Source organism: Rattus rattus, chromosome 1, assembly GCF_011064425.1.
Source record: "Rattus rattus isolate New Zealand chromosome 1, Rrattus_CSIRO_v1, whole genome shotgun sequence".
Taxonomy (NCBI): domain Eukaryota; kingdom Metazoa; phylum Chordata; class Mammalia; order Rodentia; family Muridae; genus Rattus; species Rattus rattus.
Window position 1 is genome coordinate 209600413 of NC_046154.1, and position 23082 is coordinate 209623494.

General features: G+C 43.1%; 1 protein-coding gene across 1 annotated transcript in view; it reads right to left on the reverse strand.

Annotated features, from left to right (window-relative positions):
* Positions 1–23082, reverse strand: part of Rgs22 (regulator of G protein signaling 22) — a 104585-nt gene that overhangs the window by 43086 nt on the left and 38417 nt on the right. Inside the window, exons 7-13 of the mRNA XM_032885513.1 lie at positions 21736–22345; positions 20340–20501; positions 16747–16921; positions 12359–12489; positions 7709–7823; positions 6340–6465; positions 5428–5529 (exon numbers count right to left, since the gene is read on the reverse strand). Coding sequence (XP_032741404.1) covers positions 5428–5529; positions 6340–6465; positions 7709–7823; positions 12359–12489; positions 16747–16921; positions 20340–20501; positions 21736–22345 — 1421 coding nt within the window. The remainder of the gene's footprint in view (positions 1–5427; positions 5530–6339; positions 6466–7708; positions 7824–12358; positions 12490–16746; positions 16922–20339; positions 20502–21735; positions 22346–23082) is intronic.

Sequence of the window (23082 nt, forward strand, 5' to 3'; positions counted from 1 at the left end):
ACTAAAAGTTAGTTCTTCCAAGAACTACAAATCACAGAATTATTGAACACTGTTTATTATTATAAACACAGTGGCTTCTGATAGTCATGCTTTCTCCCCTTCTCTCTCTTCCCCTCCTCTACCCTACTCTCACTCTCCTCTCTTCCCTCTCTCCCCCCTCTCATGTTTTGAGATAGGGTCCCACTGTGAAGCCCTAGCTGTCCATACCTCCCCGTGTGGACAATTCTGGCTTCAGTCACAGAGATCCACCTACCTCTGCCTGCTGTGCTGGTATATTAAAGGTGTGCACCACCATGCCTGGCTTTTGTGCCTAATTTCTCTCCCTTGTCTGAACATAATGTGCAGCATTTTTCTGTTAGTACAGAGCAGCAGGGTATGTATGTGTGTCCACATTAAGCTATGTAAATAGGTGATAGCCACCTTGCTAAGAAACTCTCCCCTTGGCTGACTGACAAGCAAGCTGTGAATTGTATGTAACCTACTTGAGAGCACACATGCAACACTGACATAGCTGCTGGCTCGCAGCCAGCAAAATTTAGGTTCTCGGTGCAGTAGTTTGCCAGGAACTGGACGTTACTAACAAGTACATGAATATTAGAGCAGATTACAGAGGACCCAATAGTGCTATACCCAGAATCCTACACACACAGAAACTGTACAAGTGTGTATTGTTCTGTGGAGTCTGTGATAATACTCTCATGCAGGAGTAACTAATACAGCTAAAGACTAATAACACATGCTTTAAATTATTTAAAACATAAATTTTAAAATGTATGGAATGAAAAAAATGCCAGCAAGAATTCTAAAATATGCCTTTAATCCCAAGCAGAGGTGGGAAGATCTCTAAGAGATCTGGGCTAGCCTGATGTACACAGTAAGTTCCAGGCCAGCCAAGACTACACAGTGAGACCTTGTCTCAAAAAAAAAAAAAAAAGACTTATGAATGAAAGACATAATTTAACTCATTGGGTGGGCTGAACAGCAAAATGAAAACATGATATACTGCAAAGCACAGCATGATTCAGACAGGAAACCCAGGACATGACCAAACTCATTAGAGAAGCGTCAGTCAAGGACACGGGAGAGGCCAACGCATGACTCCTGAGATTAAAGAAGCAACCAAAGCCCGGGAAGATCATGGGGATAAGTACACTGTGCTAAAACACAGGACTCCAATGCCAGGGCAAGGCTGTCAGAGCAGTAAGACGGTGCCTTCTGCAAGGACAGCGTCGGCAATGAAACACCTACATCTTATAGTGCCGGGAGGAGTCCACAGTTGGGAAGGAGGAGGAATCCATGGCAATGAATGGGAACAAGGCGGGAAATAGGGGCAACATGGTCAAAGCACATTATATACACCTATGGAGATGTCACAACTCTGTCTGAGTCTGTTGTTATTTACTTAGTGTGTGCTAACTACAGAAAACACAACCATTGAGTCTATATTGAGCTAAGTCATCAGAATAAAACACATTTTCAGGCAAATGAAATCTGTGGTTTATTTTCGCTGCCTTTTCCTTTTTTGCAAATTTGACTTTTATTTATTATAGTGCTAGAGATTGAACCCAGGGCCTCACACATGCTAGGCAAACACTGGCTAATGAGCCAGATTCCCAGCTCTGCTTCCTATTTTCCTCAATTGTATGTATGCTGGTGTGCATATGTCAGAACACAGGCCAAGAATGACGCTGTTTAAGAGGAATTCTGAGCTTGTGAGAAAACTCCAAGAGGTTGGGAAGGGTATGCATCTGTCATTGTGGATGGACACGCTGAAATATTGCGGGCTCCTCTGCACCTCCTCCAGCCCTGGGGTCATCAAGGACAGTGACTAAGGGCAGGAGACAGTGAAAGTCACCAGAAAGAAAGCATTCCTCCAGCTAAGGGGCACAAGAAGATATCGGAAGTCAAGTCTGCCCAACTGGAGCAAATTTAAGGTCCTATGCACCAAGGGGGAAGTTATTCTAACAACATACTTGGAGCCCTGTGCACCCGAGAGTCTTTTTTCTGGCAGTCCCAGCCACTCCGGCCTGGGCTTCTGCAGTGAGTGTCTCTGAGTTATTCTTATGTTCCCTACCTCCTTTGCCTCAACTGTAGCTGAATGGATCTAGCTCCTGCTATCTTTACTAATGACTCTGGGTTTGTGCCTGGACCTTGGGACCGTAATAGACTCATTTGTTCATCTGATTTGAATCCTTCCTACTTCATAGGATGTCATAACATTTGTATTCCTATTACAAGGCAAATATGGGTTTGTGTTGTGCAAGATACCAAAAGTACCAATCCTATGGGTCTCTTTTCAAGCTATTGTCTAGATCTTTCTGATCAGTATAATTATGTAACCGACAGTTTGGACATAGTTTGAATCTGGTTCATAGTGTTAGTGTACACACGCAATGCTTTCACTGTGCTAATGTTATTTGTTATATTTATAATTTGCTTGCTTATCTGATAATCACACAAGTAACAATTAGATTTATCTACAACATCTCAAACTAAAACCACTCCGGATCTCCTGCTAGTAAAAAATAAAGCCAAGGGAGATGTTGGGACATGGTTCATGAATGAAGCCGTGTGAGGAGATTCCTGGGTGCTTGTGAAGAGAATTCCAAGAAACCAAGACAATAGTCTTGTGATCTCAATTTCTTCAAAAACATGGACTCGTTCTTGGATTATGCTTTTGTGTCCCTCCCAGTGTAGCAGAGAAAAGTGAGTTCACTTCAGATTATTCATTATAACTGCAGTTACTTGTTTCATATACCTCTAAGGAAACACTTGTTTTTGCCCCATGTGTCTTGTCCTTGTGATTACACACTTTACTCAGGTGAATCACATGGTCAAAGCACATTATATACACCTATGGAGATGTCACAACTGAGTCTGTTATTATTTACTTAGTGTGTGCTAACTACAGAGAACACAACCATTGAGTCTATATTGAGCTAAGTCATCAGAATAAAACACATTTTCAGGCAAATGAAATTTGTGGTTTATTTTCGTTGCCTTTTCCTTTTTTGCACATTTGACTTTTATTTATTATAGTGCTAGAGATTGAACCCTTAACCCTCAGAGTATAAACTGTCTGATGATCTGAATAAAGTGTGAGACTTTAGTCTGCCTCTTCTATCAGCTCCCTTCTCCTGGGCCCCACCATCTCTCGACCAGTAAACATGCATGTGTGTTTGTAAGCATGTCTAATACGAATTTAACATACATGTTTGCTACTTTGTAGCTTTTATTACCACATAAAGTTTCTTAGGAAGATTTAAGAGGCTGTTCGTTGTTAGTTCTCTCACTAAAACAAGCATCTGATGTGAAGAAAGGTACAGAAGTTGGTCTCCAAACCTATCAGTGCTGGGTGGCCCCAGAGGCAGGGACTGCACCTATACAATGCCAAGATTACCATTGGTTTCTAACTGTTCACTATACTGTCTTGAAGCCCTGTGGAAAAGCCTTCAAGGTATGTCCGAGACACCAGTTCAGACTCGGGGCTTGTGAGTCCTGACTGCGGACTCTCTTCTGTCTACTTTACTAGCCTGTACTGCTGCTTGGGAGAATGAAACTGTATCCAGGAAGTCATGTAGGTCCTTTGGCATCAACTCCTAGTCTCTTGACTAAGGCAGACACATAAAAAACGATGCAAAATCAATTCCATAGTGTGGTCAACATGCAGTGCCAGATGAATAGATTCCCTTGGTGGCATTATCGTTCCAAAGATCTACATCATGAGTGAATTTTTGAAAAAACCATAAAATATTTATATTGTCATTAAATGAGTGGTTTTTATACTGTGAAATAAATCGATAATACAATGATATCATAGACAGTTTCTCTACCTACAGGAACAAAATCTTTGGGTAGTATAACTCAAACTAGTTGATACAGTTTGTTCCTTCTACCAAAAATAAAACAGTAAAGTATCTATAGGAACTAGATAAAAATACATTTAAAGATCACATGGATTTGCTCCTCCCATTTCTCACAATTCAATCCTAAATTGTTCTGCACTAATCCACTTCTCCCATTCCTGCCTTGATTCCCCCGAAGCAGACCTTGGGAGAAAGCTTCAAGGACTTGGCAATCCCCAAATAGAACAATCCATTTCTAAATAACCCCAGTTATCCAGATGTCCGTTTTCTGAGCCATGCAGGAGGCTGAATGACAGCATTGCTAAAAACTGGAGAGCTTCCAAAGCCCAACAGACTCTCCTTCATATGTCCATGGAAATCAGGTTGATTATTAACATACAAAAACATCTCTCTTCACTGAGCAGTTGGAGGAGTGCTCTTTGAGTAGTGAAAACATAAAAATAACAGATGGTAGGGACAGTAGGTTAGGGGAGGAGGGTAAACAGTGAGTTACAGGTAATGGGTCAACAAGCACAACTGTGTGGTCTCAGAAAAGGAGAGATTCACTTCATGATTGCATGGAGACATCTGGGCTATGGAGGAGCCGGAGTCCTTATTCTCACAGCACAAAGTACCAAGCCGTCACTGAGTTATGAAGCAGTTACTCATGTGGAGTGGAGAGTGGGGGAGCAGCCAGTACATGCTGCTGTCCTGAGCAGGGTTATAAAATAGCAATGTGATGATAAACTAACACTGGGAGCAGCGTGTGGGGGTATGAGCCTCTGGGATGGGTCACTTGGGGTTATAAGACTCCCTAAGTGATCAACAGATAGAGAGGCAGTCCGTAGCTGTCTAGTCTTGGAGACCTCTCTCCATAAAAGATCTATAAAGAACCTAAGAATAAAATCCCCCAAAGTCAGCTGGACTCACAAGTGTTCTCATCTCTACCACCTGCCCCACCCCTGAAAAGAGGCCCCTCTCTCCATCCTTGTCTGCAGAGGAACCTCTGTTCTTCCTCCTCTAGGTTGTCCTTGTTGCTCCTTCCCTGTTTTGCTTCAGGGTGGTCTTGAAATGCTTTCTCCTCCACCCTCTGAGTGTCTGTCTCATGTGGCATGTTAGCATGGGAGCCCAGGCGCCTACATGGGGCTTGCACATGCACAGCAACCCGCCAGCAGCCTGGCACAGCCCGAGGCAGACATCTGCCGGAGGCTCAGGGAACCCTGGCCAGAACTAGGGCTCCTGATCACTGCAGTGAGCACTGCACATCCACTCCCAAGGTTCTTTTCCATCCCTACAGGCAACCCCCGAAGGTATGTTAGGAACAGGGAAAGAGATGAGGGCATTCTTTATCGGTAGAACAAGTCACTGACAGGAAAAGAAAACAAACCAAATAAAAGAAATAAAACAGAAAACTCACAAATCAGGTGATAAAGCAACACAGCCTGCTGGCATTAAACAAAGGCTTCCCAGAGCAGTGACAGGATGCCTTCCGCCCCAGCTCTCTCTTGTCTGGGGCCGAACACAGTTTTCATTTTCCAGTGTGCTTACAGCTTCGCACAGAGCAGTGCGATTTGCTACTTACTTGGGCTTGCTTGCACACTTTGAAAGGTTCGAGCGTTTCTTGGTAGAACAGCTGGTGATAAGCCTGTAGGTCAAACCAAAAGTACACACTGTGCTTCCACAGCTGCAGACGGAGAAGGACAGAGATCACCACCCAGTTAAGAGAGGCCCTCGGAGCTGCACCTCCACTCTACACAAGCACTCATTCTCATGCTGCTACCACAAATCAGCCCCAACTGAGGCTGGCCTCCATTTTTTCATCACAAACTGGCAATATACAAGATAATATTTACTGCTGTTCTCAGTGGAATGTATTTGTGCATGCGACCATCCCATAGAGTTGGTCATTAAAGTAGCAAATGTTTAAAACTAGTAATGAGTACAGAAACAGCAATGGTTCCAGTTGAAATGTAAAGACCATGCATTTGTGGCATGAAAGGGACCTGAGGGCGTTCTGATATACCAACATATGGTAAGTGCACGTCACAGGAGAACTAATATTAACTACTGGGTCACTTCGACAATGCTCATTGGGTCATATGCCCATTGATCGTGATTTTAAAAACATTACTGGAAATCATCTTACCTCTACTCATAACACAAGGTTGTTAGAATTATTAAAAATCAAATATTAACAAAAGTAAACTAAATATGGCTTATTAAATTGAGATTGAATTGTATGATTAGCCATTATCAGTACTGTATGTCAATATCTATCTGTATTTCACTTTTCTTTGTAATTTTAGTAAGGTGATAGAACAAAGAGAAGTACAATTTGGGCGGATGATTAAAGATTTACTAAGTGTGGATTGAAATTTATCAGATGGGAATCTGAACATTAGATATATTTATTTGATCACCACATTAGTTCAATGCCACTTATTTTTAAATCAAGTAAAATAATAAATCCAGATTTTAAATAATTATTTTCTACCTTGTTCCCTGAATTCTCGCAAAATTTGGTAAAGAAGAATCCAGCTCTGTTTTCTACGTATAAAGATTGCAACAAGTTTTCCATGTCAAATCCTCCCAAGGCTCCAACATTTGATACAGTTTTAACCTAGAAAATAGAACAGAAGTTCATTATCTGCCTGAATATAACGGAAACTTTATAGTGTTGTACAAAGCGAGGTTTGTGAATTCTGCTGGGCTGTCATTTTATTCCTGTAGTGTATAGATATAATTAATGCAATGTGTTAGCATCTGACTGTCATGTTAAGATTCATTTATGAAGCCCAATTATGGCAGGAGAAGCCATTCTATTACAAACCAATCTGATTCCAAGCCTGATGTCAGAGCAAATCCCTGACCTCAATTCCTTCCAAGTCTCAGTTGGTGGCCTGTCTCTACATATTTGCTGTTATTTTAGCCTTGAGGTGCTGCTATTCTAGCTACAAGTGGGTTATAAAAAGAACCATCTCCAAGGCCTCTGGTGGCTGCTTGTTAACTGTGTGTGGGGAGTATCCCTTTTTGGACAGTCTCGCCCCCACAGGTCACGGCCTCCAGAGTGGAGATGGCTTTGGAAGTTCTCATAAACCTCGCTGTTTATGACTTCTCTGCCAACGATACTAGCAACCCTAATACCTGCCTTGAAGCAGGGAGGGCTGACTGCTTCTCAAGCACACAGCGACCCCAGAAAAGAAGAGGGGAGACTGTTCATGTAACATCATGATTTGTTTCTTGGAACTCAGATTTCTTTATGCTCCCCCGAACAAAGATGGTGGGGACAGGTTTAAGTAAGATTTTTACTGCCTTTATCAGGCTGTCTCTGCCTGCTAAACAAATTCTGAAATGAGAATACAATCGTTTTTATTTAATATCTAACATTTGAAACTGAAATATCCTTATTTTAGTAGGAAAAAAATCCTAATTATGAGAAAATGAGAACTATTTACTTAAGACAATTGTACAGAAATAAGTGTTCAGATAGTGTGGGAACTGCAGAGTCTCAGGGCCGTGAGAGCTTCCTCTAATTCATTTTTATGCCCTGCATTAGATGCTTGCTGTCGAAGCAACTGTACTCTGGAAACCCTCGACAGGAGGACTACGGTCTTACTTGTGTCTGAGGCAAGCAAGACTAGGCCAGAGCAGCAGCTTTGGAAAGAGCGATCGGTGCAGGACTGGGCAGAGCAATACTACAAAAAAACCTAGGTGAAGATTTTGTGGGAAAATTCCTTTAAAACTAAAAATCAAAACATGTTGCTTAGTAGAGAAAAAAATACATATGTTTTAAAAAAAACTCAAGTCTCTAAGATCAGAGACGTTGTTTGATTAGATGAAGAACGCGGTCCTTAAACACTCACATTCATCTTCTCTGTGTAAGTGTATTTCCTCTCCAGTTGGGGCTTCAGACACTCGGAGATGTCCGTAAAAGATGTCAAGCGGACCACCGTGGTGCTCTCTGGTAGCCTCTTTGACCTAAGTAATAGATGTGAGAGCAAACCGATCAGCTGAGGGCTCTGCCTTCTCACCGTCCGCCTGCATGGCTTCCGAGAACCCGGAGTTAATGTTGAAAGCATGAGTGCATCCCTGAAACTGACCACAAATCTGTTCTGATCCCTTCTCCTCCTCAGAGAATCTGGCTGGAGGCTGGGAGGAAGGAAATGAAAGCTGTCCAGATAAAATGTTAGATGGTCACTGAGGGGGAAGTCCTGCTGACACTAACAATTGAGTCCAGCTCGATCACAGGGTATCAATTATTTCTGTGTACTAGAAATGGACAGAGCAAAATAAAATGCTCCCATCCAGAAAAAAGGAAAATATTTAAAAATCAAAATTTTAACTTTATCTTCCACATCCAGTGACTTTAGACAATTAATTATCCTTCCTTCCTTCCTTCCTTTCTCTCTCTCTCTCTCTCTCTCTCTCTCTCTCTCTCTCTCTCTCTCTCTCTCTCACTGTATATCTTGGTTAACCTGAAACTCACTGTACACACTACCTTAGGCTGGTCTCCAGCTCACAGAGACCCACCTGCCTTCCCATCCCTTTTCTTTTCTTTTTTCAAAATAATAATTACACAAAGTGCTTTTATTGCCTCAGAGAAATCTGGAAACAACAACATAATATATGCAATAATTTTCAGAAGGTCAACAACAGAAATCCCCCCTCATCATTTATTTCATTGTGTATTTACTCTGTGAATCTCATACTTTTACACAATGAACCATGGACACCTCCGCCTCCCTCTTATCTCCTTCGACTTCCCCCAAGGCCTCCTGTTCTTAACCCAAGTCTTTTTTCCCTTGTTCAACCCAGATGGTGCTGTCCTTGTGCACGAGGGCCAGGGGCCGTCCATGCCCACCAGTGGTTACACCTGACCCTCCCTCCTCTCACAGCATCAACGGACGCCTGCTCCTCACTGAGAGAAAGATGCGCCCCTCTCCTCAGCAGCAGCCAAGCCACGCTCAAGGACAGCATTTCATGGCCCCCCCAGCCCCAGCTCTTAAATGCCTCTGTCTTCTGTCTCTCCATGGTGTTGTCTGAGTCGGGTAGGGGTGTCATAAATATGTCCCCTCTGGCTGAGCACTCAGGCTTTTCTTTGAATACCTTTGATAGCCATGCATCTCTGTACTGACTGTAGTCAACTGTAAAGGGAAATTTCTCTGATGAAAGTGGAGAGCAGTCCAGGCCCTGGTTCAGATCCAGTCTCCACCCGGGCCAGCAGCTGAAACAGTTGTCACTCTGAACTGTCACTCCTATTCTATCTTTATGTCTCACTTCTAGTGTCTTACACTGTAGCCCACACTGGCTTAAAACTCACCATCCTCCTGCCTCAGCATCTTTAGTCCTGCCACCATGCCCAACTATGTGCACATTTTAAAAAGAATAATTATGGAATGTTATTCTGCATTTAAAGAATAAACTATGGATAATACAACAACTTGGATGGCTCTTATAGGAATTGTGCTGGATGAGCAAAGTCAAGTTCTAAAGATTGCACTTCTATGATTCCACTCATAGACCATTGCTGGACTGCCAGAATTATGAAAAGATCCCTCATTGTCAACAGCATGGGCTACCAGCATCATGGGTTACATGAATGTCACTCTCCCCAACCCTGGCTTGAGCACTGAGGACTGAGCCCAGCACACCATGCATACATGGCAAACATGGCAACACAAAGGTAAGTGCTTGCTGGTTGTGTGTGTGTGTGTGTGTGTGTGTGTGTGTGTGTGTGCGCGCGCGCGCCTGCCTGCATGCATGCATATGCACCACATGCATGTCTGGTGTCTGAGCTGGTCAGAAGAGGGTACCAGTCCTCTTGGATGGACGTTAATAGATGGTTATGGGCTGTCATGTGGGTGCAGGGAACTAAACCTGGGTCCCCTAGAAAGAGGACACATGCTCTTGCCCACTAAGTTGTCTCTCTAGCCCTGTTTTTGCTCTTTATTTTGAGGCAAGGTCTCAGTATGCAGGCCAAGTATGTCCTGAACTCACTGGATAGACCAGACTGACCCTGACCTTGTGATCTCCAGCCCAGCTTCTCAAACAGCTGGGCTCACAGGCCTCTGTACCAGGCCCAGTTTCCTTCCTGACAATAACATGCACATTTTACCTTTCTCAAAATAAAAAAGTAAAAGAAAGGTGATCTATTCTGCTTGGTTCACTTTCACCTTCAAAATATTTTCCAGGTACTACCATTGATCTTGAACTCGTGAAGTCAGTATTTGTTGTTAGCCAAGCATTAACTCGCCCACTCCACCTTAGATCCCCATTGTCTCCCATGGCACTGTGCTGCTCCAGGCAAGTGTTGTCCACCCCAAGACCCTTTTGTGTCCCTTCCATTTTCTTACCCATTCTTCCTCTACTAGAACCTCAGTAGCCCAGTTTTCCTGTGGTGATTCCCAGGTTTCACCATGACCCATGTTGATAACTCATGTACTTTCCTGGACTCCAAACCCTTATTTCCATGTCTTGGTCAAAAACATCAGGAGTGAAACTTAATGTAGCACTGGGTTTTTATTATGGTGACGTTGACGTTTTAACACCTAAAATCTGAGTTGGCAAGGACATGGGAACCTGGAACCCGATACACTTGGTGTGAGCCAGCCAGAGGCCTTAAACTCTACACTCCTTCATTCCTCTTAGTACTAAGTAAATGCACACCCGTGCCTCACGCTAGACGATTTGCTGCATCACTCGGGTAGGTTTTGCCCATATCTCCCCTCCACTCTCATTTTTCTGTTTCCAAGTACAGAATCGACAAAATCTCATGTAAAATGGCTCTCGATAAAAAGTTCGACTTCAATGAGGATAAATCCCATTTCTAAAGTCTATCTGCAATGCACATCAAAGGTAGCATAGATCATGTTGGAGAGAGTGTCGTGGAGATGAATGTATACCCCATGTATACTAGAAGGTTAACAAATCACTACAACTCCTGACAAGATACTTATGTGATTCCTAGAAGAACTTAACACTTCCAAAATTATCTTCATACATACATACACATGTGTGAGATACAGAAAAAGAAAAAAAATTAGCCATCTAGAAATTGTCTGCAGTAGCAACAGGAGAAGAGACATATAATCAGAAGGACAATGACTAGCCTGGCAGAGACGGGGAGCTGGGACAGGACAATATCTTCAAAGTGCCCAGGAAAGTACCTGAGGATGGGAATGAGCAGCGCAAAGGGTCTGGCAAACACTGTGAGCACAGGAGCCAGCCTGAGAGGCCACAGACTGCCAGGACTCCATTTGTAGGAAACACATGGGGAGAGCACTGAGAGGTAGGACAGGCTTGCCAGGGGTTGGGGGAAGGGACCATGGTGTGGCTGCTAAGGGACACAGGGCTTCTTGTTGGCATGATGAAATGCTCAGGAATTAGGCCAGCAAGCTGGCTCAACAAGTAAGGACCTTGTCACCAGCAAGGAAAGAATAGATTACTCCAAGTTGTCCTCTGATATCCATGTGTGCTACGTCACAGACACACATGCACATACGTGCATCCACACATCTACATACATACCCACATGTACATGCATGTACCCACACATATAGATACATTCATATACATGCTCATGCATGCATCCACGCATATACATATATATACACACATGCACAAGCATGTACCCACACATATACATGCATTTGCACACATACACACATGCACATGCATGCACATGCATGCACCCACACATATACATACATTTGCACACATACACACATTCATGCACATGCATGCACCCACACATATACATACATTTGCACACATACACACATGCATGCACATGCATGCACCCACACATATACATAGATTCACACACATGCACATGCATGCATGCACACACACAGTCAATAAATAAATAAATACTTAAATAAATAAATAAAATAAAAATTAGTTTAAGTGTTTAGGAATTATATAGTAGTAATGGTTGGTTGATTTTGCAAATATACTGAATATCAGACTGTACACATTTAATATTATGTACATTTCTAACTTTGTTGTTATATAACTTTTACTTCAAAAAAGAACAAATGTGAAGTAATAAATTACTAAACAAAGAATTGATATCAAAGGGTATTCTTCAGGATAAAGGAAAAAGGTCCCTCTGGAAATACAGTAAGGTGAGGAAACACCAAGTACTAATAGTGCACTGGGCTAAACATCACCAATGTTACTCAGGGTCTTTGAGCTCTTGACCTGGAGAAGAACTGGCTTAGAAGAGAGCTAACGAGTGTGAGAAAGGAGCCTCCTCAGATGGTCGGCCTGTGGCTGCACACAGGCGCCATCTCTCTACATGGACTACTCTCTGGGACTCTTCTAACTTAGAGTGGGCAGGTCATTCATAAGCCTCTAATACACATTACTGAATCCTAAGGAGATGAATATATATTCTTATACATACACACATATATATATACATACATACACACACACACACACACACACACACACACACACACACACAATGATCTAATCTAAAGCAATAGTATCAAAAAAACTGCACCTACCCTTTCTCAACCCTGTCGTCCTTAGAAGAAACTGGGCGCATAGACTCATTTCTCCCAAATTTTTGAGTCCCTGCATTCATTTTTGATAATTTCTTAGATTTAGGTGGTTGAAATAAACCAATTTCTTCTCCCTAAAAGTGAGAAGATAGTGAAATGGAAAGTGAAATAAGCAAAATGAAAAACTAATAAAATTCTGCATGTACACCTCAACTTGCTATGATCTCTAGCTTTCAAGCCTTACTCCACTTCCTCCTCAATATCCCAGTGAAGTAGAAATGCTTCCCTCCCATACACTGGCATTTTATGAGACCAGCAGCGTGAAATACAACAGCAATTTAGATGGTAAGAGGAGCCAAACGCTTGTTAGGTCCCGACTGCCAGCACTATGGAAGCAGTCTCTCTCTGGGGAAGAACTTGTCAGCAATCCTTCCTTCTGGAACAGAACAGGTTTAAAACTTGCCTGGGAAAGCATCAGCGAATGGGAGGCCAGGGGAATAAAACGCAGGTGCTGGCTTAGCCATAGCAAAGGTCTACAGCTTAATTACCACTGTTTCTTCCTTTTATGGGCATGTTATGATAAAGTCACTTCCCCATTCTTAAAAGTTTCTAATGGTAGGAGCTGGAAGGACGGCTTAACTGTTAGCAGCTTAACTGGCTGCTCTTCCAGAGGGCCCAGGTTCAATTCCCAGCATCCACATCAGGGCCCACAACTGTCTGTAATTCCAGCCCCAGGGGATTCAAGGCCCTCTTCCAGCATCTATGGGTGTAAGGTGTGCTCATAGTGCAAAGACATATATGCACAGGAAACACCATGCATTAAAAATTAATAAAACATATCATTTCAACAAAGTGTAAGGTGGGCCATGCACCAAGGGCAGTTGGGAGCCATTGGGCAGGCTCTAAGAAGAGAGACCTTTAAGACAGAGAACAGTGGGCAGGGGAGAGGACCCTCTAGCAACAGGGACGGACCATCAGTGATGGGGAAGACAGCGGTGTTTAGGAAATGAGCCAAGCTGCTCTCCCTGGAGCTTCAGGTCAAGGCTGGGGGTGTGGTGCTTGTCTGAAACTCCAGCATTAAGGAGGCTCAGGCAGAGAGGTCACAAGTTCAAGGCCCACCTGGGCTACACAGCAAGTCCTTGTCTCAAACAAAGCATATATAGTTTTAGGTATTAATTAACTATTAATGAGAAATACTACAAGAGGCTGAGCTTCAAATTAAACATATATTACATAAATATGGTTAGACTTATAGAAACAGCAGATAGAGTAATGGCTTCCAGGGTCTGAGGGTTAGGAGGGAGGCAGGGTAGTCTCCATGCAATGGAATCCTTTCTCAAAGCAGAAATGTTCCGGAGCTGTACAACAGCGTGCATGGACTCAAGGCTGTTGTAATGAACACTCAAAAACAGGTCCAGTGAGAAGTTGTGTGCTTATACATTTTAATCACATTAATTTTAAAACATTTTTAGGCCAATTGCTTAGCTCAGCAGTAGAGCACACAGTTGGTAAGCACAGGTTGTGGGTCCTACCCCTAAGCAACTACAAAAGACATTCTTCTACTCTCCCTCTACCTCTCCCTCTCCCCCACATCTATTTCTCTTTCTCTTTCCCGTTATCCCTCTCCCCCATCTCTCTCTCACTCACCCCCTCCCCAATTAATTGGAGGCAGGTTCTCAACATGCAGACCTTGCTGTTTTGGAACTCACTATGTAGACAAGGCTGACCTCAAACTCACAGAATTCTGCCTGCCTCTGCCTCCTATGTGCTGTGATTGAAGGTGTACCTCACCACACCTGGCCCATAAATTATTTTTTAGACGTGTGTGTGTGTGTGTGTGCACGCGCGCGTGTGCACTCTCGTGTATATGTATGTGCAGCACAGCTGTGTAAGTACACACCTTTAAGACAGAGAACAGTGGGCAGGGGAGAGGACCCTCTAGCAACAGGGACGGACCATCAGTGATGGGGAAGACAGCGGTGTTTAGGAAATGAGCCAGAAGAGGGCATCAGGCACTCTGAAAATGGAGCTACGGGCACTGTTCAGCCACCTTATATGGATGCTGGGAAACAAACCCAGGTCTGCAAGAACAAGTGCTCCTAACAGCCGAGCCATCGCTCTGGCCTGGAGTTAAAGCTTGGACTTTGTTGCGTGACTGAAAGCCCTAAGCACAGCTGGAGCTATGACACCGTAGGCAGGGGTACCTACTGCCAAGCCTGACAGCCTGAGTTCAGTCCCAGGGACCCACACAGTGGAAGAAAGGAACTGAATCCCCCAACTTGTCGCCTGAGCTCCCAACATGTGCTCTGTGGCATTTCCCCCACACATGCACACATATGTGTACACTAAACAAACACAAAATGTAATTTAAATAAATAATAATAATCAGAGTAAATGATAGGAGGAAACTAGCAAGCCACAGTGAAATCAAAGAGGAATGCCCTTCACTGTGATGCTTACACAGTCTGTATGCATGTGTCAAGTTCGTAGGACTGCCCACTAAAAGACTATATTTTACTGGTGATAAAAGTTCTACTGCCCAGAGTATTTTCTGCCAAGGATGATAGAGCACAAAGAGTGGGATCAGAACATACTGTCCAACTAGAACACACCACAGTGATGCTCTCACCTCAAGAGGACTGGTAGGTAAATCTGGTTTCTATTTCTTCCACACAAGCTAACTGCCCTCTTCCCTTACGCATCCACCACAGTTCACTGTTGGAGTTGCTTTGCTTAACCATATCGCTTATTTTTTTTTCTCCTTCCACAACTTCTCAGTTTGATAACGTCTGTCGTAAGTCATCAGACATCATCAGACGACATGCTTGCTGTGCTATGCCTCCAAGATGGCGCTTACCTAGAGCCTGGGTGACTGAGCTGCAGGGGCTGAGTCAGACGCTCAGCCTGTGCTGTGGCCTGTGATAGGCCTCAAGCAACAAAGCAGGCCAGGGGAAAGTCAAAACAGTGAGTAAGAAACCAACGAAAAGTGTGAGCTCTAGTGGGGAGAACATCACCCCGGAAAGAGACGTGGAAGTACAAGTCCTCGGGCCCTGCAGCAGCCCTGCTGACCCGCGGTCTGTGCTGAAACCTGGGGTATCTGTGTGCACATGGTCTCAGGGGGTAATGCAGCACCTGCCAGCACATTATGCACACAGATTCTAATCTGTGACTCTAATGTTTGATTTGGGTCAGAGATGTGGGCTCTAAGAAAAATTCCTACAACTACCCTCAGCTTTTTGTCTTCCTGTTCTTCACTGCGTGCCCAAAGCTCCCTCCCTCTGGTTTGGGTGTGCCACTTGCAGCAATCTTCGCAATTCCTATTAGATTTACTACGGGACTATGCTAGGCTGATCGAGGGGTATACACTCAACACAGAAAATACCCTTCTGTTCTAGAAGGATGTAAAAGGCAGTAAACAGTCCATGTGGCTGTAAATACCACAAAGCAAGCACCACAGGGCAAAGGGCACAGGCCTGAGGGGAGGCGGCCCGCTCCCCTGTATGTAAGAGCTCATGCACATGTGTGGAAGGCAGCCTTGCTCACTAAGTGATGGGGGAGTTGCCCTCTGAAAGCTGTGAGGGGTAAGACACAGGCTCTCCAGAGGAAAGTGCACAAAACACGGGGAGCAGAGTGCCAAGCCCTGTGGGTTCAATTGATGTTCAAAGATGGTCAAAGGACCCAGTGTGGCCAGGTCAGTGTGAACAAGAAGACAATATGGAAGGATGAGGTGTGGGTGCTGAGGGACCTGTGTGGCTGTGCAAGGCTGGCAATTTATTCTAAACGGAAGAGCGGCCACTGGAGAATGTCCAGCCGAGGAGTGAGTGGCATAATTGTATATTTCAGAAGGATCACTTTACTTGCTGAACAAGCAGGGTCCAGCCTTTCCTTCCTTCTTACACGGGGTGGTGTGCACAATGTAATAGCAGGCTTGTGATAGCAACCTTGGGACAAATGTGATAAAGCTGCCTTAGTCACTCTCTCATTGCTCTGATAAATTACACTGTAAGAGCAACTTAAGAGAGAATGGATATAGTTTGTCTCACAGCTTCAAGGTAATACAGTCCATCATGGTGGGGGAAGCCATAGCAGCAGGTAGGGGAAACACAGCGGGCAAGGACAGGAAACTGTTTCATCACTCTGTGTCCACCCTCAGGAAGCATCGTGTGAGAAGGAAGTGAGGCCTGGCCATAAGGCTTCAAGATCCAGTGACACATGGCCTCCAATATGGCCTCACCCCGAAAGGTACCACAGCCTGCCCAAACAGCACTCCAACTGGGAACCAAGTGCTCAAACATGTAAGTCTAGAGGCTATAGTTCACATTCAGAACACAACAGTGGACAAATACCCAAGGATAAATATTAAAGAGCGGGTCAGTCACTGGACGCCCTACCTGGACCTCGGGGGTCTGTGGAATGCAGGACTTCGGTCTTAACGGCAGGAGGGTGGCCATCTGTGGGAAAGGGTCAACATCCTTCCTCGGCTTCTCCTGACGGATGCGCCAGAACTTCAGCTCAGCACTAGCATTTTTTGCAGAAACCGAATGAGTTACACAAAATCTTGGTGCCCTTTTTATTGGAAAAAACAAACAAACAAACAAACAAAAAACCCAAAGATTCAATATGTTAAGATGAAACTATAATAAACTTTAGAATCAAAAGCCCACAATTCATGTAATTATCAGTTATTAATCCCTCCTGCCACTTTCTGTTTTTCTCTCTGCTGACTCATTTTAAAGTTGTTTTCTTTTTTTTTTATTGGATATGTTCTTTATTTACATTTCAAATGCTATCTCCTTTCCCAGTTTCCCATCCAGAAAACCCCATCAAATCCCCCCACCCCCTGCCTCGATGAAGATGCTACCCCACCCACCCACCCCTTCACCTCCCTCCCTCCCTGCCCTGGCATTACACTAGGGCATCAAGCCTTCACCGGACCAAGGGCCTCTCCTCCCACTGATGCCCAACAATGCCATCCTCTGCTACATATGTGGCTGGAGCCATGGGTCACTCCATGTATACTCTTTGGTTGGTGATTTAGTTGGGAGCTCTGGTGGGTCTGGTTGGTTGATATTGTTGTTCTTCCTATGGGGTTGCAAACCCCTCCATTACCTCAGTCCTTTCTCTAACTCCACAATTGGGAACCCCATTCTCAGACCAATGGTTGCATTCACCTCTGTATTTGTCAGGCTCTGGCAGAGCCTCTCAGGAGACAGCTATCAGGTTCCTGTCAGCATGCACTTCTCAATATCCCCGATAGTGACCGGGTTTGGTGACTGCATGTGGGATAGATCCACATGTGGCAGTCTCTGAATGGCCTTTCCTTCAGTTTCAGCTCCACACTTTGTTTCCTGTAAGTACTTTGTTCCCCATTCTAAGAAGTAATGAAAAATCCAAACTTTGGTCTTTCTTCTTCTTGAGCTTCATGTTGTCTGTAAATTGTATCTTGGGTATTCCAAGTTTTTGGGCTAATAGCCACTTGTCAATGAGTACATATCATGTGTGTTATTTTGGTATTGGGTTTCCTCACTCAGGATAATATTTTCTAGTTTCATTCATTTGCCTAAGAATTTCATGAAGTCATTGTTTTTAATAGCTGAGTAGTACTCCATTTTGTAGATGTACCACATTTTCTGTATCCATTCCTCTGTTGAAGGATAACTGGGTTCATTCTGGCTTCTGGCTATTATAATTAAGGCTGCTTTGAACATAGTGGAGCATTTGTCCTTGTTATATGCTGGAGCATCATTTGGGTATATTCCCAGGACTGGTATAGCTGAATCCTCAGGCAGTTCAATGTCCAATTTTTTGAGGAACCTCCAGACTGATTTCCAGAGTGGTTGTACCAGTCTGCAATCCCACCAACAGTGGAGGAGTGTTCCTCTTTCTCCACATCCTCGCCAGCATCTGCTGTCACCTGAGTTTTTGATCTTAGCCATTCTCACTGGTGTGAAGTGGACTCTCAGGGTTGTTTTGATTTGCACTTCCCTGATGACTAAGGATGTTGAACATTTCTTTAGGTGCTTCTTAGCCATTCAGTATTCCTCAGTTGAGAATTCTTTGTTTGGCTCTGTACCCCATTTTTTAATAGGGTTATTTGATTCTCTGGAGTCTAACTTCTTGAGTTCTTTGTATATATTGGATATTAGCCCTCTGAGTTTTCTTATTCAAACCACTGCATTCCACTCCCTGCTCCCCATATACTTAAAGCCATGTCATAATGCAAAAATGGATTTAGTCCAGCTTCGAAAGTTCCCAAAATCTCAACAGTCTCAACATTGTTTAAAAGTTCCAAGCCTCTTCTGAGACTCAAGACAATCTCTTAATTGTAACTCCTATAAAGTCAACCTAGAAAAAGCAGATCACATATGTCCAAACCATACATTATCCTTCCAAAAGCAAGAAAAGGGGAATAGTGAGGAAATAGTGGGCCAAAATAAAACTAAAATCCATCAGGACAAATTCTACGTTCTGCATCTCCATGTCTGCTGTCAGTGCTCTTCAGATCTCCAGCACCTTTCAGATTTGTCAACTGCCACATATTTCTCTCTGTTGGACTGGTTCCACACCCCGTCTGCAACTCTCCTTGGCTGGTATCCCATGACTCTGGCTTCTCCAACACAATCCAGGCTTCACCTTCACAGCTTCACACAATGACCTCTCTGTGCTTCCATGCAGGGACAACCCCGACACATGCCTGCCCTCCGTGGCTTTTCTTGATTGTAAAGGGAGATTCCACAGCTCCTTTCTCATGTCCTTGACTCTAAGGCCAGAATCTTGTATCAGAAGCTGCCAAGTTCTGCTACTTGTGGGGCTAGAATTTGACCTCCTAGCTCAATTAACATCTGCATGAGCTTTTGTTGTTGATGGTATCTTTCACTGTAAGCTTTTTCTTTAATTCTTTTTCACAAGTTGCAGGCTTAACTAGGTGGGGTCTTTTCCTGAAGTTACCACTCCCTTTATTTCATCTAGTATCAGGCTTTTCTTTAAAATTTTTATAGCTCTGTTACACTCCCTGGGTTCCTTTTCTCCCCTAACTATTTTTATGTTACTTTTTGTTCAGCGTGTCCATTCTCATTATAGATATGCATACAAGTGATTACTAATAACCACATGACACTGTCAATACCAGGCTGTCTTGAAATCTCCTCTACCAACACCATTAATCCAAAACTCCTCAATTTAGCCTCAGGCAGATACTATTTGAACAAGGGAAAGAAGCAGTCACATTATTTGCCAAAATATCATTAAAAAATAACCTCTAGGCCACTTACTAATATTCTTCCTCTCAGAAACCTCTTGAGCTGGGCCATCACATTCTACATCACTCTCAGCAGCATTGTCTTTCACATCCCTACTAAGATGGTAAGACCAGCTTAAATTATCCAACTTCTTTCCTAATCTAAAGTCCCAAGATTTACATTCTACCAGCAAGGGGAGTCCTGTTACACACACACACACACACACACACACACACACACACACACACACACTCACACTCCTAGTATCAACTTCTGCCTTAGTCAAAGTTCTAGTGCTGTGAAGAGATACCTTGACCACAGCAACTCTTACACAGAAAGCACTTAATTGGGGGTTTGCTACATTTCAGAGGTTAGTCCTTTATCGTAAGGGCAGGAAACATGGTGGCAAGCATGTTACTGGAGCAGTAGCTGAGAGCTACATCCTGATCCATAGGCCAAGAGAAAGGGAACTTTTGAAACCTCAAAGCTCTCCCCAGTGACATACTCTCTCCAACAAGGCCAGACCTCTTCATCCTTGTAATCTTCCAAAATAGTTCTATTCCCTGGTGATCAAGCATTCAAATATATGAGCCTGTGGGGGGCATTCTAATTCAAACCACTACACCAAATATCTAATAGATAAATGCTTTTCAAAGAAAGGCAACAATAAACTGGAGAAAGTATTATTTATAACTAGCTTAAGAAAAGTAAAGGAAAATAGCTTTAATTCACATTATTTTCCTTACCAATACAGAAGCAGAGGTTTTAAAACCTCAATCTGGATGTTTTTCAAATGGTCTTCTGTCCACCAGGATCCATGCATCAGCTTAAACTTTGATAAAATTTCTGCAGAAAGGTAGCGCTCCCCACTGCTCACAAGGTAGCATTTTTTCATTTTCTCAAGATGTCTTATGTAAAACACACAGTTATATACACATCAATTCAACACTCAACTTCCCAAATGTAACTGCTTCAGATAAGTAATAATCACCTCAAACCAATACTCATTACAGAGTACTAAAGGGTTGTGCAGACCTGGATTATCTCCTAGGGTGTTTGCTCTTCTCAATAGGCTGGATGGTCTTGTAGAGTTGTGCACACTCTAATCTCTAAAATTTGTAAATTGGTTACCTATGAAAAATGCAGCTGATGTCGGTAAATAAGGACTAGAAAGAAATCAGCCTGCTATTCAAAGGTCCCCAGGGAATTCTGGAAATCCTTCTATGAGGACACAGGGGACCGGGACTATGAGGATGTAAGAGACGCTCATGTCATCAGAAAGATGCTCATGTCATGCTGCTGGCTTTGAAGGTGGAGGAAGGGGTCATAAACCAAGGAGTGTAGACAATCTCTTCCATAAACCGGAAAACATAAAGAAATAGATCTCTAGAACTGTCACTTTAGGTCACTAAATGTGGGTAAAATCCTAAGGTTCCTTGCATATGACTTTCTTGACAAGTCTTACAATTATATATCATGTCACGTTTCAGAATCAACTGTGTTGTTGAGCCCCTTTTGAAGCATAAGCTCTGTGATCCAAATACTTTTCTAATAAGGACCCAGTCACTAAGAGATCTACACCAAGCCCTGAAGAAGAAATGCAGCCTAACCTACTTCAGATTAGATCAGGAAACAGACACAAGGGCTTTCTTAAAGTGGTGCCCTGCTAGGATGGCCACTCCTAGTGACCTAGAGCATGTGGAGCTAGGCAGTGCAGACTATCAGAAGAAACGCAGTGCAGACAGACCACTATGTGGCACGTGACTAAAGACCAGGAAAGCTGCTGGGATAAGAGGCCTAAATGCTGCCATTTGTACCTATCTAATATGAGTGTGGTCATAATAGCTGAAAATTGCATTTTGCATAAAATTTTTGTATCATGACACTATAAAAAGTAGAATAATTTAGAGAAGTCTAGAATTTATGGGAAGAAATAGTATTCAAACCCAACTAACTACTATTATTGGTATTTTAAAGCTAGAAAATCACAAAATTGTAATATCAAAATTTTCATAGAATAAATACCATTGTTTTTAACCATCCCAATTATAAATTACACTTTAATACTTTTTGCTTGAGTAACTAAAATAAATATTATATAATTTAGTTTTTAAAAATATTGAAAAATAAAAATGAAAATACCTTTGATGTCTTCCAGGGTCCTTAAGAACTTTCAGCCTCTCTATGTCCATCCACAGCCACCAGTACCTCTCTCCTAATGTGCCTTTTAGAAACTTCTTAAATCTTTCAAATTCCCTTCTGTTGCCAATGTCATAGGTTTTGTGAGAAATACACCAGTCTGCCCTGCTCTCAGGCCCAACACTCTCACTCTCTGAACTTAAACTTACATTTTCCTCCAATCTATCTTCTGAGGTTTCTTGTACAACTTCAACAGGGGGTGAAACTGTAGCCTTCTGGCTAGGCACAGGCTTGGCTTTGTCAAATATCACATGGGCTACTTTGTAGTAGTTGACATAGCCTGGAGTGTCACTAAGGGACTGGCCTGTGATATGATGGATGGCTTCTCTCAAGATAAAGATGATGTAGGCGTTTAGGAATTCGTCAAACGATGAGAAGTGCACGGTCAGGTTTCTGTCGTCGCCCTTCCTCTCCAGGTATATTCTCAGAAGAGCTTGAGAAGGTGTATCTTTCATTGATATAGAACCTTCTTCTTCCTCCGGCTCGGAAACTATTTTAGAGGATTTAGACCGGCCGTTTGTTGTCCTGGGGTGAATTCCATCATCAAAAATCTCTGTATTAAATTATAAAAGGCTAATAGGTTAGATATGAACACAAACTCATCTACCTACCCTCAGAGAGGCTCACAGAGGGTGGCAAGTGGGGCCATCACCAGGAATAAGTACACGAGCCAGTAACTTCACAGAATTCTCAAGCCTTGTCAGGAGGCCATGAGGAAACTAACCTTGCCTTCCTGAAGACATCCCAAATAGTTATAATAAGGCTGTCATGCATATAATAAAAACTGTCATGCATATAATTCTTATCATTAATATGACACAATAACATAGGGACTTATAAAAGCTTAATCCCCTCTAAGATACAATTTCAGTTCCTATTTTCTCTTTCAGAATTTGATGGTATATGTCTCACATGTCACTCTGTCCCCCCACGCTATAGGTGAGGTAACTGTCCCCAGGGTGTTCCCTGCTCTCCTCCCAACTCTATAGATGGGGTAACTGTCTTCAGGGTCCTCCCAACTTGACAGATGAGTCAACTGTCCTCAGGGTGACTACTTTCTCCATCCAATCTGAAATCTCCACAGAGTAGAAACAGTTCACTATAACTTTGTATTGAAAATGAATATAACTCCCATCTTGGAGCAGTTTCTTTCCATTTATATGGAATGTTGACAACATCCATAAAACCTCCCCATAGTAGAATTCATCTGTTTTATAAGAAGAAAAATAGTCTAAACTCAAAAGTAGAAGACAAGTTCAATCTCTATCAATGAGTATTTCCCTTTTGTTA